Source organism: Pongo pygmaeus, chromosome 10, assembly GCF_028885625.2.
Source record: "Pongo pygmaeus isolate AG05252 chromosome 10, NHGRI_mPonPyg2-v2.0_pri, whole genome shotgun sequence".
NCBI lineage: Eukaryota > Metazoa > Chordata > Mammalia > Primates > Hominidae > Pongo > Pongo pygmaeus.
In genome coordinates, this window is record NC_072383.2 from 130,863,554 (window position 1) to 130,879,985 (window position 16,432).

The 16,432-nt window shown below is 47.7% G+C and overlaps 1 protein-coding gene across 14 annotated transcripts in view; it reads left to right on the forward strand.

Moving 5' to 3' along the window:
• Positions 1-16,432, forward strand: part of EP400 (E1A binding protein p400) — a 131,261-nt gene that overhangs the window by 26,679 nt on the left and 88,150 nt on the right. For 7 of the 14 annotated variants that reach the window (XM_054444814.1, XM_063646840.1, XM_063646846.1 and 4 more), the window contains 9 exons: positions 3,368-3,458; positions 5,153-5,260; positions 5,755-6,140; positions 10,153-10,446; positions 11,340-11,525; positions 13,583-13,723; positions 14,254-14,332; positions 15,040-15,089; positions 15,795-15,852. In XM_054444814.1, the coding sequence (XP_054300789.1) occupies positions 3,368-3,458; positions 5,153-5,260; positions 5,755-6,140; positions 10,153-10,446; positions 11,340-11,525; positions 13,583-13,723; positions 14,254-14,332; positions 15,040-15,089; positions 15,795-15,852 (1,393 nt within the window). The remainder of the gene's footprint in view (positions 1-3,367; positions 3,459-5,152; positions 5,261-5,754; positions 6,141-10,152; positions 10,447-11,339; positions 11,526-13,582; positions 13,724-14,253; positions 14,333-15,039; positions 15,090-15,794; positions 15,853-16,432) is intronic. The other 7 variants (XM_054444816.1, XM_054444817.1, XM_063646847.1 and 4 more) reach the window with 3 other exon arrangements.

The following is a 16,432-nucleotide window of genomic DNA, read 5'->3' on the forward strand; positions in this document are numbered from 1 at the left end:
TTTTGGACAATTGTGCATGACATGTAGAAACCCTGGGTTCTGTTACATTATTCTGAAAAGTGTTTATTTGCTTTAACACTTAGTTAACTTGATTGAATTAAAAATGCACACTCTGGCTGGGTGTGGTGGCTCACGCCTGTAATCCCAGCACTTTGGGAGGCTGAGGCGGGTGGATCACAAGGTCAGGAGTTTGAGACCAGCCTGGCCAATATGGTGAAACCCTGTCTCTACTAAAAATACAAAAATTAGCTGGGCGTGGTGGCGTACCTGTAGTCCCAGCTTCTCAGGAGGCTGAGGCAGGAGAATCGCTTGAACCCGGGAGGTGGAGGTTGCAGTGAGGCGAGATCATACCATTGCACTCCAGCCTGGACGACAGAGCGAGACTCTGTCTCAAAAAACAAAAAACAACAACAACAAAAAACGCCAAACAACAACAACAAAAAACCTGCATACTCTTTCTCCTTTGTGGCAGGAGGCACCTGAAAACTCAGTTCAGTACTTAGGCCTTCTCTTGGATTCTATTTTTGTGTACATAGTTTAGGTGGAGGTTAGGGAGAGAATGTGGGGCCTCCTCCTTTTCCATCTGTCTCTTGCTCTTTGTCCTCTTGTTCAAGCCAGTGAGATGCTATGTGTCTTTAGGTTTGAGCTGTTCCATAGAGCACAGACTGGGGCTGCCCTCATGCCAAATGCCATGAAACTGGAAACCTTACCGTGTTCCATTCCCTTCTTGAATATCACTTCCCTTCCTGTATCACTGGCCTACCGTTTCATATTTTTTTGTATTTCATCTAGAGTTTATGGTTTGGTTACCTGGATTATTATTATTATTATTATTTTTGAGACGGAGTCTCGCTCTGTCACCCAGGTTGGAGTGCAGTAGCGCAGTTTTGGCTCACTGCAAGCTCCGCCTCCTGGGTTCACGCCATTTTCCTGCTTCAGCCTCCCGAGTAGCTGGGACTACGGGCACCCGCCACCACGTCTGACTAATTTTTTTTGTGTGTGTATTTTTAGTAGAGACGGGGTTTCACTGTGGTCTCGATCTCCTGCCCCTCGTGATCCACCCACCTCGGCCTCCCAAAGTGCTGGGATTACAGGTGTGAGCCACCATGCCCGGCCTTGTTACCTGGATTATGTTTGACCCGATAGGAAGTACTTGGCCATTACTGGACACGGAGCCCTATATCAAGTTTTTTTTATTAAAAAATATTCTTTTCTTTTGATTGTATTAGTCATACATGTTCATTATAGAACATTTGGAAAATTTAGAAACGCACACACACACAAATCATGTCACCTGTAATGCTGCCCCAGAGGTAACCACTGCCAGGCCATTGTTTTCCAAACATTCTTTCCTTTCTTTCCTCCCTCTCTTTGTCCATTCCCTCTGTCCCTTTCATCTTCTTTCCTTTTCCATCTTGGTTAAATGTAAATGGCAGTGCCTTCCTGCTACATATGCTGTATTGTGGCTGATTTTTCCTTTCAGTAACTCTTCCTAAGCTTTTCCCCGTGTGAGTACAGAGTCTGTGGCATGACTGGTGGTGGCTGTGTGGTGGCCCTTGTGTGGCAGTTGGTTCAAACAGCTCCCTGTCACTGAACAGTTACTTTGTTGAGGTATCTGTAACTTTTACGTTTAAAATGTCTCACTAAGTAGAGTGAATATAATTGAGTGATTTAAGGAATAATTTAGCAACTAGTAATTAAGTCCTTAGCACTTACTTTAATGGCAAGGATGATGACCAGATGGAAAAGGGTTAGGGTTAAGTCTGTGCTGACCAAGAGTTGGCTAGTTTCTGTCTTTGTAAAATAACATGCCAATAGCTTCCCGTGTAAACTTTTAAAAAACATGATTTTTTAAGAGCAGTTTTAGGTTCACAGCAGAATTGAGAGGAAGGAACAAGAGATTTTTAAACATACCCCATTGCCCGCCCCATGTGCACAGCCTCCTTTATATCCGTGTCCCCCACCAGACGGTGCATTTGTTGCACTTGGTGAAACCTTCAGTGCCATGTCATTAGCATAGTACTGTAGTTTCACCGCCCTGGAAATGTCCCATGCTCGCCTGTTCACCTCCTCCCCGCTGCTTTGCACCTGGCAACCACTCGTCTCTTTGTCTCTATAGTTTTGCCTTTTCCAAGACACCACAGAGTTAGGGTCATGTAGCGTGTCGCCTTTTCAGATTGGCTTCTTTCATTTTTTGTTTTTTTAAAGATGGGGTCTCTTGCTTTGTTGCCCAGGCTGGAATGCAGAGTGCAGTGGCACAGTCCTAGATCACTGCAGCCTCAAACTCTTGGGCTCAAGACTCCTGAGTAGCTAGGACTACAGGCATGTGTCACCATGCCTGGCTAACATTTTAATTTTTATTTTTTTGTAGAGACAGGATCTTGCTGTGTTGCCCAGGCTGGTTTTGAACTCCTGACCTCAAGTGATCCTCCCACCTCAGCCTTCCAAAGTGTTGGGATTAAGGCATAAGCCACCACGCCTGGTGATGGCTTTTTTTCACTTTAAACATTTTAAATAACATCTGTCTATTTATATCTCTATATATCTCACATATTTATATCTCATGTAGGGTGCTAACTGTAAAAATTTCATTTTAAAGATCTAAGTTGGCTGGGTGTGGTGGCTCACACCTGTAATCCCAGCACTTTGGGAGGCCGAGGCAGGCGGATCACGAGGTCAGGAGATCAAGACCATCCTGGATAACATGGTGAAACCCCGTCTCTACTAAAAATTCAAAAAAACTAGCCGGGCGTGGTGGCAGGCACCTGTAGTCCCAGCTACTCGGGAGGCTGAGACAGGAGAATGGCTTGAACCTGGAAGGCAGAGGTTGCACTGAGATCCCGCCACTGCACTCTAGCCTGGGTGACAGAGTGAGACTCCGTCTCAAAAAAAAAAAAAAAAAAAAGATCTAAATTAATTAGTTATTAATTGGGGTTTTAGTGTCATTTTCCAGTAGAAAGGCAATTTCACCTTTTTATTATTCGGTGTTTTTGGATGTGAAGTTATGCTGGGCAGTGTGACTGATGGGTCAGCTGAGCTTTGTCTCAGAACTGAAACTCATGTTTCCCAGCATTAGACCTTTTGTTGTTTCCCAAGGACTGTAGGTTTGCATTGATTTGAAATTCCATTAAAACCAGAATACTATGTCTTTTACAAGTCTTTTTTCCCCCAGAGGTAAGTTAGAACTTTAAATTGTTTATTATACATAAATATACATTACACATGTATATTTAAAGACACGGGGTAGATAACATTTCTGTTACTAGAAAAGAATGAGGTCGATATTTGGGATAATTATGATAGTTTGAGTGTATTCTTGTAATGGCCTTCAGTGATCAAAATCTCATTTTTTCATCTTTTTTCCCAGCAGCAAGCCCTCGCAGGGAGCCTGGTAGCAGGGGCCGGAAGCACAGTAGAGACGGACCTGTTTAAGAGGCAGCAGGCGATGCCCTCCACAGGTATGGCAGCTACGTCAGGGCACGGCTAGCGTGGCCTCGGGAATGCGCCCCTCTCCTTGGGCTGCCGAGGTACAGTTGCCATGAGTTTCTGAAGAGCAGTTGCTAAACTTGGTTTCTTCCTACTTTGAAAATTAACCTCGCTTACAGTGATTATCAGCTGAATAATATTTACGTGAATTTTTCTGAGTCCTGAAGTGAGGAATTTTTCAGTTGAGCAGGTGTATTCCATGTTGGTTTTCTGCATGCATTTGTAGGCTCTTGAGTCATCACGGTGTAATTAAACACAAAATCATCTGCTTTCTGAAGTTGTCATATTTTTAAGCTGATTTTTTCAAATAATAAACTTAATACATTTTTATATAAAAGACTTCAACAGTTCAGTACGGTATAACTTAAGCCTATGTCTGGCTTGGTACCTGCCCACTCCCCAGCCACAGCAGTAACCACTGTTAATGTTTCGCATATTCTCTCTCACAGACCTTCCTCTCTTCATACACAAGCATTGTTACATATGTGATACTTTGAAAAAGTTGAGATGCGATCGTATATAAGTTGTTATGTCTAAGAATATTAACTGAAGAGCCCATCTCTTCAGGTCATAACCTCTCTCAGTGTTCCGTGCTGTTCCGTCATGGGGATGGTTGGTTCTTTATCAGTCAGATCCTTGTCAGTGTTCATCTGTTAGTGTCACCTTTTGTCTGTTACAGTGAACTAAGGATTGAACATGTAGTCTCATGGTTTTTTTTTCCTACATGTATATCAGTCTATGTGTCTACTTATTTTTTGAGATAGGGTCTGGCTCACCCAGGCCGGAGTGCATTGGCATCATCATGGCTCACTGCAGCCTCTACCTCCCAGGCTTGAGCAAATCTCATGCCTCAACCTCCTGAGTAGCTGGGACTACAGGCGCGTGCCACCACACCCAGCTAAATGCAAAAATTTTTGCATTTTAGGTACAGTTGTGGTCCCACTATGTTGCCCAGGCTGGTCTCGAACTCCTGGGCTCAAGTCTTCTCGCCTCAGCCTCCCAAAGTGCTGGGATTATAAGCGTGAGCCACTGCGCCCGACTGTCTGTCAATATATCTAAAGGAAAAACGCCTAGAAATGAAATTGCTAGATCAAAGCGCAGATGTAGTTAGGTAATGATGGTGCTCAATTGCCCACCAAAAGGACGGGGCCAGTTTTCACTGCCATCAAGAATTTCTGGTTCTTTCACATTTTGATCGTTTTATTAGGTATAAGTCATTTAATCCTCATTGATCTGATGGGTGAAAAATTCCTTGTTCTGATACGGGTTTCTTTAGTTTTGAGCACGCTGTGCAGCCTCATTCCCTGTGTGCTGGGCATTTGTCAGTCTGCTCCACTGCCCGCTCTCCATGCTCTCGTCCGTGTACTTGTGATGCCCCTCATGTGTGCCTGTGCTTTCTGAGTGCTAAGTGAGTCCACCTCTGTCCGTCACATGCGTTGCAGTGTTGCCTCTCAGGTTGTTGCTCGTCCTTGGCCTTTTTCTTGTATTGGCAACATTTTAATGAGAAATTGTATTTATCAGCCTTAGGTTTTATGGCTTCTGGATTTTAGTTCATGTATAGAAAGGCCTCCCTGTTCAAAGATGGTAAAAACACACATGTTTTTTTCTACTACTTCTCTGGTTTTATTTTTACATCAAACTGCACCTTTTTTGAAAATTATTCTAGAGCAGTCTAAGAGGCCTCGCCTTGAAGTGGGTCACCAAGGGGTAGTTTTCCAGCACCCGGGGGCGGACGCAGGCGTTCCTCTCCAGCAACTAATGCCGACCGCACAAGGTAAGGCCCAGCAGCAGAGCCAGCTCCCCACTCAGGAGCAGGCGGTACACTGCGGTTCCAGAAACCAGCACCAGACTCAAACTTGGGCAGTGGAGGTAGCGTGTTTGCAGTGGGGTGCCTGAAATTGATACTTCTCTGAGTCCCAGTCGATATCATATGCAAAGCCCCTGGAGACATATTCTTGCCACACTAATGGGAGCCACACGTCGCATTGTCATAGTGTCTTTCAACAATTTTTACTCCTGTGTTTCTCCTAATTGCTGCTGTTGTGGGGGTGCCCTGTGGTGATCTGGTGCTTGTTTTGCTTGATGCTGACTTGCAAAGGTCAAGTGCCTCTCTTTCCTTTTGTGTGTGCTCAGTTGTGGCCGACTTCTCGTGTGAGTGTGGCGGGTCTTGGACAAGCACCGGGGTGTTAGATGTGTCTCCTTGTGACTCATTGGTAGAAGCTGCCACACTTGGGAATCAGTGCTTTTGGCTCTTTTCTTATTTTGCAGGAGGAATGCCCCCCACACCGCAGGCCGCGCAGCTCGCTGGACAGAGGCAGAGTCAGCAGCAGTACGACCCCTCCACGGGCCCTCCTGTGCAGAACGCCGCCAGCTTGCACACCCCACTGCCGCAGCTGCCCGGGAGGCTGCCCCCAGCCGGTGTTCCCACTGCAGCCCTCTCCTCTGCGCTGCAGTTTGCACAGCAGCCACAAGTGGTGGAGGCCCAGACACAGCTCCAAATCCCGGTGAAGACTCAGCAGCCCAATGTTCCCATCCCTGCACCCCCTAGCAGCCAACTCCCCATCCCTCCCTCGCAGCCTGCACAGCTGGCCCTCCACGTTCCCACGCCTGGAAAGGTGCAGATGCAGGCCTCTCAGCTTTCCTCCCTGCCACAGGTATGAGAAGAGAATAGATAGAGGAAAAAAAGAAAATGGTTTGCAGGATTTGCTGGCTACCTGTGTGTTAGACAGAGTGTCACACCACACTGTAATTTGTGTATTTTCTCTTAGCAGCTTGCTCCCCCAATTTAGAACAATTGGTTAATTCAGTACTTGGAATACAGTTTTATTTGGCTCTATGATATTATCTTTATTAAAGTAATAGAGAACTGGGCTGGGTTTGGTGACTCACACCTGTAATCCCAGCACTTTGGGAGGCTGAGGCGGGTGGATCACCTGAGCTCAGGAGTTCGAGACCAACCTGGCCAACATGGCCGAAACCCTGTCTCTACTAAAAATACAAAAATTAGCCAGGCGTGGTGGCAAGTGCCTGTAGTCCAAGCTACTTCAAAGGCTGAGGCAGGAGACTCACTTGAACCTGGGAGGTGAAGGTTGCACTGAGCTGAGATCACACCATTGCACTCCAGCCTGGGTGACAGAGTGAGACTCTGTCTCAAAAAAAAAAAATAATAATAATAATAGTAATAATAGACAACTGTTATTATTGTCACTCTTAGTACCGGGGCCCCTCCTTACTCACTCATATGTTGTGCGAAGGGCATGGTGTCAGTTATCCCTTATGATCTGCCCAGCAACTCTCAGGTAGGTGGCAGTGACCCATTCTACCAGTGTGGAGACAAATATGCAGAGGTTCTGGGGCCCCAGGTTACGTGGCGATGACGTGATGAGCAGGGCTTGGCCCTAGCTCCATGCGAGTGCGAAACCATGCTGCACACCACCCACCAGACGTGCTCCGCGGGCGCCTGCTTTGCTGCTTTTGGGATGCTATATGCTCTGCAAACGTGTGTAAGGCGTTACTGAGCCAGCTTGATACACATGTGTAAGGCGTTACTGAGCCAGCTTGATACACATTTCAGGTAGTTAAAATGCCCCTCCTCCACTGATTAACTTTACCCAGTGCGTTTTTGGAATGTCCACAGTAAACTGGTTTTGGTTCCTAAGGAATAGCGAAATGCCACAGCCTGGGTGCCAGCCGTCAACAGGGCACTGACAGGGAGGCCGGGGAGGACTCTCAGCCCCCTTGGTTCTCCACTATTTGATGCACATCAGGGCTTGGGGAGCCCACTGCAGAGAGTCTTCACTTCCTTTTGCCTTCTCCCTCACTAACAAAGGAATTTCCTAGGTGGGCTTTGAGTTCAGGGTTTTTGTTTGTTTTGAAACAGGGTCTGGCTCTGTCACCCAGGCTGGAATGCAGTGACATGATCTCTGCCCACTGCATCCTCTACTTCCTGGGCTTAGATGATCCTCCTGCCCCTGCCCCCTGAGTAGCTGGGACTACAGGTGCACACCACTACACCTGGCTGATTTTTGTATTGTTGTAGAGACGGGATTTTGCCATGCTGCCCAAGCTACAAGTTCTTTTTCTTTTTTTTTTTTTAAGACGGAGTTTCGCTCTTGTTACCCAGGCTGGAGTGCAATGGCCCGATCTTGGCTCACCACAACCTCCGCCTCCTGGGTTCAAGCGATTCTCCTGCCTCAGCTCCCGAGTAGCTGGGATTATAGGCATGTTGCCACCATGCCGGCTAATTTTGTGTTTTTAGTAGAAACGGGGTTTCTCCACGTTGGTCAGGCTGGTCTCGAACTCCTAACCTCAGGTGATCCGCTCGCTTTGGCCTCCCAAAGTGCTGGGATTACAGGCGTGAGCCACTGCGCCCGGCCTACAGGTTCTTTATGTTTGAGATTTATGGCAAAGTCTTAAGTATATAACGATGAAATAATAGTAACAATAATAGCTATCACTTATTCACCACTTGTGAGGTGTGGTGTCAAGCACTGTGATGAGCAATTTATTGGCATTATTTATTTCCTTTACCTGACAACCTTGTGAGGTAGAATCTTTATTATCTCCATTTTATAGATTAAAAAAACCAGAGGCCAGAAAAGCCAGTGACTGGTGGGGCTGTGGTTGGGAGCCTTTTATGCAAGTCTGCAGGGAAGCCTTGTGCACCCACTTTGAGAAAGTTGACACATGCCGGGACAGCTGAGCTCTTCTAGGCCTTACATTGCTTGCTTTAGGTTTTTGTGGAAATGATTCTATTTTGAACACTTCCTCACATCAAGCCACATACTGACTTAAAGCAGCTCTGTGGTTTTTCTTAGATTTAATTTACCTGCCTGTATTACTGAAAAAATCAGCTGTGGAAAATGATTTTATTTTATTTTATCTTTTTTTTTTTGAGTCAGAGTCTCACTCTGTCCCTCAGGGTGGAGTGCAGTGGCACGATCTCCACTCACTGCATTCTCTGCCTCCTGGGTTCAAGCAGTTCTCCTGCCTCAGCCTCCCGAGTAGCTGGGACTACAGGCATGTGCCACCATGCCCTACTGGGGTTTTTTTTTTTTCCAGCAGAGAAATGATTTATTTCACAATTTAGCTTTCTAAATAACTTTATATTCTCTCCTTAAGAACAGCAGTACAGGAAATCATTTACTGATCATTTTGCAGTGCACATAATATCTTATGCATGCTTAGGCAACTATTTTTTTTTTTTTTTACTTTTTAGTAGAGATGGGCTTTTGCCATGTTGGCCAGGCTGGTCTCAAACTCCTAACCTCAACTAATCCACCCGCCTTGGGCTCCCAAAATGCTGGAATTACAGGCGTGAGCCACCACACCCAGCCTGGAAAATGATTTTAAAGAAGCGCTTTACAAAGTCATTAGGAACCTGTTACTTCTAGGTTAGCCAGGGTTGGCACACTTTCTCAGTCAAGGGCCAGGTAGTAAATGTTCCAGCTTTGCGGGCTGTTCAGTTTCTGTGGCAGAAGTGGACACAGCCATGCACGGACAGCACATAAGTGGATGTGGCTGTGCTGTAATAAAGCTTCATTTCCAAAAGCCTGTCGCCAGCCGGGAGACAGTGCTGCAGATGTGAAGAAAACAAACCCATGTTGTGGGACGGGCACTCAGAGAGAGTGTTCTAGCAGTTCTGTCTCCCTTCAGCTTTTGAACGGGCTAAATCTTGTGTGAGCCTTCACTCAGTCCACCTTCCCTGCTCTCTGTGAATTTAAGTCTGTCATTGAGGTGGTGTGAAGAGGAGGACTTTTTTTTTTTTTTTTTTTTTTGAGACAGAGTTTTGCTCTTGTTCCCCAGGCTGGAGTGGAATGGCGCAATCTCAGCTCACCACAACTTCCGCCTCTTCGGTTTAAGCAATTCTCCTGCCTCAGCTTCCCGAGTAGCTGGGATTATAGGCATGTGCCACCATGCCCGGCTAATTTTGTATTTTTAGTAGAGACGAGGTTTCTTCGTGTTGGTCAGGCTGGTCTTGAACTCCTGACCTCAGGTGATCCGCCCACCTTGGCCTCTGAAAGTGCTGGGATTATAGGCGTGAGCCACTGCGCCTGGCCTGAGGAGGATTTTTTTAACCCTTTTAGCCTGTCTGCCATGAGAGAGGCACACTGAATTTGTATTTTATTTTATTTTATATTTTCTTAAGATAGGGTCTTGCTTTGTTGCCCAGGCTGGAGTACGGTGGCACAAACATGACTCACTGCAGCCTCAACCTCCCAGGCTCAAGCAGTCCTCCCACCTCAGCCTCCCATGTAGCTGCGACCAAAGGCGCACACCACCACACCTGGCTATTTTTAAAATTTTTTTGTAGAGATGGGGTCTTACTTTGTCAAAGCCCAGGCTCATCTCAAACTCCTGGGCTCAAGCGATCTTCCCACTTCAGCCTCTCAAAGTGTTGGGATTACAGGCATGAGCCACTGGGCATGGCTTAAAGATAGTTCATAATGAAAACTCCTATTTGGTTTTGTGGAAGTGGGAGGATGTATTATTTGTGGACACGTTAGTGTTGGCCTGTGGATGTGATGTGATTTGTTTGCTTGCGTCGTGCAGCGGAAGGTGCTGGCAGTGCGCATCTCTGGTGCTGTGGGCGCTCTGGTATTTGGCACTGTGGGCTGCCCTGACGTCTTTTCTTCACCTTGCTCCACTTGTGCTCTGCCCTTATAGACAGTGGCATCGACAAGGCTCCCTGTGGACTCTGCCCCGCCCTGCCCACGGCCTCTGCCCACCTCTTCTACCTCATCCCTCGCACCTGTGAGTGGCTCCGGACCAGGACCCTGCCCTGCTCGGTCCTCTCCAGTAAATAGACCCTCCTCAGCCACCAATAAGGCACTGTCTCCAGTCACTTCCCGGACCCCAGGGGTGGTGGCATCTGCCCCCCCCAAACCACAGAGTCCTGCTCAGAATGCCACCTCGTCCCAAGACAGTTCTCAGGATACGCTGACAGAACAAATAACTCTGGTAAGCATGCTTAAGAAAGTTGTAAAATATACTCCAGTTGGTGAAGCACATTTAGTTTTAATTGTCAAGAATGTGATGGCATAAAACTAAATGCCTGGTCAATTCAGCATGGCTTGGGAATCAGTAGACACAAGATGAAAACCAAGGGTTAGCCTTTTCTGTTGGAAGCAGACTCATGGAGGCAGTCTGTGTTTTTGTGATAAAGCCTGCAGTCTTGGGCTGCTTTCATATGGGCAGTAGATGAGGGTGGGAGAGGTCACGTGTAGCAGTCAGGCTGAGAGGGACAAGCTTGAGCGCTGGGGCCCTGCAGGCTGTGAGGTCCCTGCAGCCACCAGTCTGCAGCCCTGTGCTTGAGAGTCACTGCCCAGCCCTTAGCACTTACTTTGGGTTGGATGACTAAGCATTTATTTTGTTCACCTTCATTAGGGGAATTAAAAGAAATGTGTATCAAAATAGAGTGTCATAAACCCCATGTTCCCCATTATCTGATTTTATCACAGTGATCAATATGCAGCTAGTCTCATTTCATTTATCCCACTCCTTTCCAGATTATTTAGAAGCAAATTCCAGGCATCCTATGGTTTCCCATGTCAACACTTTGGTAGAAACATGAGGTTTTAAAGTTTTAGTCTGTTTTATAGAGCTGGGGCAGGACTATTGCTCCAGCTTCTTCTAAGGCTCCTGGAAGGGTCACATGCTCCTAGGCCTCTCCTAGAACCACTTTGACCTTTGTGTTCGAGTCTTACCTTTGATATTAAACTGGGACCTTGTGCTTTCTCTCTTCCTTAGTGCCTGACTGAGACTTTTGCATAGTAGGGCTTCAAATTTCTGGGGTCTGAGTTGGTGGAACACATCACATGCCGACCCCACCGTCCCCCATATATCACCTGCAGGAGAACCAGGTGCATCAGCGCATTGCGGAGCTGAGGAAGACAGGTCTGTGGTCCCAGAGGCGTCTGCCAAAGCTGCAGGAGGCCCCACGCCCCAAGTCCCACTGGGACTATCTGCTGGAGGAGATGCAGTGGATGGCCACAGACTTTGCCCAGGAGAGGAGGTGGAAGGTGGCTGCTGCGAAGAAGGTGGGTTGGAATGCGTGGAGCTGCTGTGCTGTGTGCGTTGGTGGGGGCTCGAGTTTGCAGTGATGTAAGTGGTGGGCAGGACTCCAGACCCACTTTTTTTTTTTTTTTTTTCCCAGACAGGGTCTCGCTCTGTTGTCCAGGCTGGAGTGTCCAGCTAATTTTGTTTTTCTTGCCACATTACCCAGACTGGTCTTGAATCCTGGGCTCAAGCGATTGCTCGCCTCAGCCTCCCAGAGTGCTGGGATTGCAGGCGTGAACCACTGTGCCTGGCAGACTCACTCTAGAGGCCTTAACTTGTGAAGTCTGGGAAGGATACTTCCCTATTGTTTGGAGAATAACTGTGCTGTGTAATTAAGTCTCTGAGGTAGTGTCTTCAGAGCCCAGCATGTGTTGTTGGGATCAAGCCTGTCCTCCCCCACTGAGCACTGGTGTGGATTTAGCTTCATTTTGTTGCCTGGCTTTGCCTGGCAGTTAGAGTTAGGATACCTGCAGTGCCGCAGGTTCGGGCTGGTGGCTGGGGCTGTTCAGGGAGCTGAGAGGCTAAGAGTTAGAAGGCACCTGGTGTCAGTCAAGGGACAGCAAGGGGCTGTCCTAGGCTTTCCTGCCTGGCCACACGGCCTCCTGCCCTTCCTCCTGGGCTTCTAGTCTAGCTTTCTCTTTAATTTTGGCTGAGAATTTATTTTTCTCCTAACTGTTGCCAAAGCAGGCACAGAGTCCTTGGAAGACTGTGGAGGCCCTACTGCTAACACTAGAAAAGTGAGAACAAGTGGTAGATTTCTAGAAACCCCAGGCCTCAGTGGGAAGCAGCTGTGCTTTCACTGTGTGAACAGCCGTGGCCCTTCTTTGTCCTCCTCATTACCATGTCACTGCCTCTGTTTCTTGGGCCCTAGGGTCTTTGTTCATATTTTCTGTACTCTTAAGGCCGTGGCCTTGTGTTCTGTCCCCTGCCCTGTCCACTCCATACCCAGAATTCTCCCCCTCGCTGTCTTCATGTAGGGTAGGCAGAGAAAAGCTGAGACCACAGGGTGAGAACCGTGGGGTTCTGAGGGTCAAGGGTCTCAAGTCAGATTCATAAGCATTCCAGAAAAACCCAGATTCTTCCTTAAACCAGCCTTTCCACAAAGAAGACAGTCCTGAACATGGTGGACACCAGGCTGGATAGGGCAGGAGGCCAGACGTGTAGATGCCAGGCTGGGCATGTGGATGCCGGGCTGGATGGGTGGGGGCTGGCCGATGGGCTAGAGTGGGAGCTGGTGGGGTTGGCTGAAGAGCAGTGCAGCACCTACAGGGCACAGGCCGGGGCCATCTCTCAACAGCTGAGTGATGCACCTGCAGCCAAGCCTGCCCTTCCCCGTGCCTCCTGCCTCTCGCTGGGGTAGACAGGGAGAGGCCGCAGAGCAGCCCACCCCGATCAGGGCCTGTGTTGACGACAGTGAGCCCCGTTGGAGGCCAAGTGGGAGCATGGCATGTGCGCAGAGTCCCGGCGGTAGTTGAGTGCATTTCCATCCCTAGAACGGGCGTGGGGGTGACAGCCATTGTGCTCTCAGGGCTCCAAAGGTTTTCTCATCTTAATTCTCTCCACCCATTTGAGGTTCTGTTGGTGGGTATGTGAAGTGTCTAAACTTTTGGAAAACAGTTAGACAATTTAAAGCAAAAGCTTTAAAAATGTGAATTATCGCAGCCCAATAATTTCTATAACTGGTGCAGCATTCATGAAATGAGATGCTGACGCTTGTTTATTGAATGGAGAGATGTTAATCATCTATTAAATGGGAAAGGAAGATTATAGCACAATATGGTATTCTAGTTTTGAGGAAAATAATGTGTATTTGGTGAAAAATATAAAAACACTTTCTAGAAAAGTCAAGCTAAATATTGATGGTGGTTTTTGCTTATAGTCATGTTTCTCCTAATCCACCCTAAGAGCATACGAGGATGTATATGACAGTGAATTGTATGTAATTTTAGTCTGAGAAGATTTTTAAAAAGTTACATATCCTTTTTTTTCCAGCATGACATAGAGTACAACATACAATTCTTGCACTTTTATTCACCAGCTCGTTAGAACTGTGGTGCGCCATCATGAGGAGAAGCAGCTCCGTGAAGAAAGGGGGAAGAAGGAAGAGCAGAGCAGACTGAGACGGATAGCCGCCTCCACGGCCCGGGAGATAGAGTGCTTTTGGTCGAATATTGAACAGGCGAGTGCTGCAGTTGTCATGGGGTCGTAAGAATCAGCCCATCGGAGCTGGTGAGGCCGCTTCCCGAGACCAGAGCATGGGCACCTTGCTTAGGAAGCTTTCGAGCACCAGAGCCAGCAATGTGTGCACTCTCCTGGGCTGTTGCTCGTTGGCCTTTGAATGAGCTGCTCGTGCCTCCGTCTGTCTTGCACAGGGGATGCACCTCAGCTGTGGCTGCCCTCTGAGGTGCTTCATGCTGTGGAGGGGCTCTGGGTGTTGTTTCAGAGTTAGTGTGAGTCACCACCACGGTTACTTCTAGAGCGGCCGCTCGCTCGCTTGCTTTCCTTTTTTGAAATTTTAATTCTTACGTCACCACCTAATAGAACCTGGGCAGGATGTAGTTAGTATGAAATAAATGAAAAAGCACCACCTGACGAGGCTGGAAAACACTGTTTTTAGACTCTGCTTATGTGCTTTAGTGTTTTGTATGCAGAACATCTGTAATTCCCATCCTTAGTAACGTGCTTATTCATTTAATCCTTTGCATTTAGGTTGTGGAAATAAAACTACAAGTAGAATTAGAAGAAAAAAGGAAGAAGGCCTTAAATTTACAGAAAGTTTCCAGGAGAGGTAGGACCCTTTTAAAAAAGGCTCACCACGCTTGGGTGGTAGTTTGTTCAGATTCTTTTCTCAGCAGGCAGTCTCCTGGCGCTGTGGCTTCCCACAGAGGACATCTGCTCATCAGCCAGCTGCCTGATTGTTACATTTCTCTTTGTGTGGCCATCCTAGTTTTATGCTTCAGTGCTTTTGAGATGTGCTAGTGTGAGTCAGCACCCCTAAGTTGATAAACTCTGGGACACAGAACTGGGGTTCAGTCCCTGGACAGTGAGTGAGGAGCTTCCTGAGGTGTTTGCCATGCAGGAGGATCCTTGGGTGCCTGGCTGGGTGACACCTCCCTGTCGTTCTTCCTTTGATGTTTCTTCGGCAGCTGCCTCCACTCGTTATGTGCCACTCCACTTAGGATGTGCGCGGCACCAGTGGCGGCAGTATTCACTGTTTCATTTGCCTCTGAGGACACCTCCAGGAGGGTGGGCATTGTGTTTCCCCATTATTGATGAGGAACCTGAGGCTGAGAGGTGGCTGCTGCTGAAAGTCATAGAGCCACAAGTTAGTAAAAACCACTGCCCTGTGTGATGATGAGGAAGAGGAGGCAGAACTCATGCGTCCCTCCTTTCCCTGCACGTGGGTGGAGGCAGCAGGACCCTGCCTGGAAAGCAGAGACGCCCTCGCCAAGCATGGGGGGCCTTGGGAACGAACTGTGCTCCTTGTCTCTCTAGGGAAAGAATTGAGACCTAAAGGATTTGACGCATTACAGGAAAGTTCTCTGGTAAGTTTGGGGTTGTTACTGTGCTGTGTGAGGAGTAGAAGCAGCTCCAGTAGAGTGGGCCTTTTTGTTCTTATCCAAAGGAATTTGTAGGCTGTGACTATTACTCCCTTTCTTTTTTTTTTTTGTTTTTGAGACAGAGTCTTGCTCTGTCACCCAGGCTGGAGTGAAGTGGCACGATCTCAGCTCACTGCAACCTCTGCCTCCCAGGTTCAAGCAATTCTCCTGCCTCAGCCTCCCAAGTAGCTAGGACTACAGGCGCATGCCGCCACCACACCTGGCTAATTTTTTTTTTTTTTTTTTAGTAGAGATGGGGTTTCACCATGTTGCCCAGGCTGGTCTCAAACTCCTGAGCTCAGGCATTCCATCCGCCTTGGCCTCCCGAAGTGCTAGGATTACAGGCGTGAACCACCGCGCCCGGCCTATTACTCCCTTTCATTATAGACTCAGTCTACTTTGAAAATAAACTGGTGCTTTATAGCCTTAGTCTCACGTGGGGTGTTAATTTGGCAGTGACAGCTGAACACAGTGAGCATTGATCATGTCCTTGCTCCCCCACTGCCCTGCCCCGACCCCAGATGGAGGCTGAGGGCGGCCTAAAGGGCTTGCCCTGGGGCTCCCCCCACCTGTCCCATGGACACTGTTGTCTTGGTTTCCCATTCTGAGTGTTTGGATCTCATGCTTGTGGTTTTTCTTTCTTTCTTTCAGGATTCAGGAATGTCTGGAAGAAAAAGAAAAGCTAGCATATCTTTGACTGATGACGAAGGTCTGTTCCCCCTCAGCGCTATCTTTGTCATCTCCAGGGCTGCTGATGAGATGACACAGAGCTGCGGCGACTTGGGGTTTAGTCTTGTCATCTTCAGCTGGTTGGAAAGTTCAACCTTTGTATTTATCCAGATGTCTCTCAGTGTATAGAGTACTTTTTGGTATCTCTGGAGGACTTGGGATGTTTTCTGGAGCAACATGGTCATATCTGCTTTTTGAGGTTTGGAAACTTGGGTGCATCTTGGAGAGTGTTGGGGCCCCATGCTCCTGTGGCACAGGGCCAAGCCTGTTTCTGTCCTTGAGAGGTGGCCCTGGTATGTCCTCTGGTAGACCCATGGTTGCCAGCCATTGGGATTTCAGAAGAAACTCGTGTGAATTTTAGATGTTGGAGAAACCTCGTTCAGATGAGAACAGATACCTGAGCACTCAGTGTGTGAGCTGGGGACAGCCCACGGCCATGACCTATTTCCAAACCCATGTGGATTGAGTACAGAAGTCCTCAGGAGTAGACTGGATTTTTAGAGACAGAGTAGGGAGCAGGAGTAGAGAGGTTGGAGAAACTTTCTTGGGTGTTTGTGTGG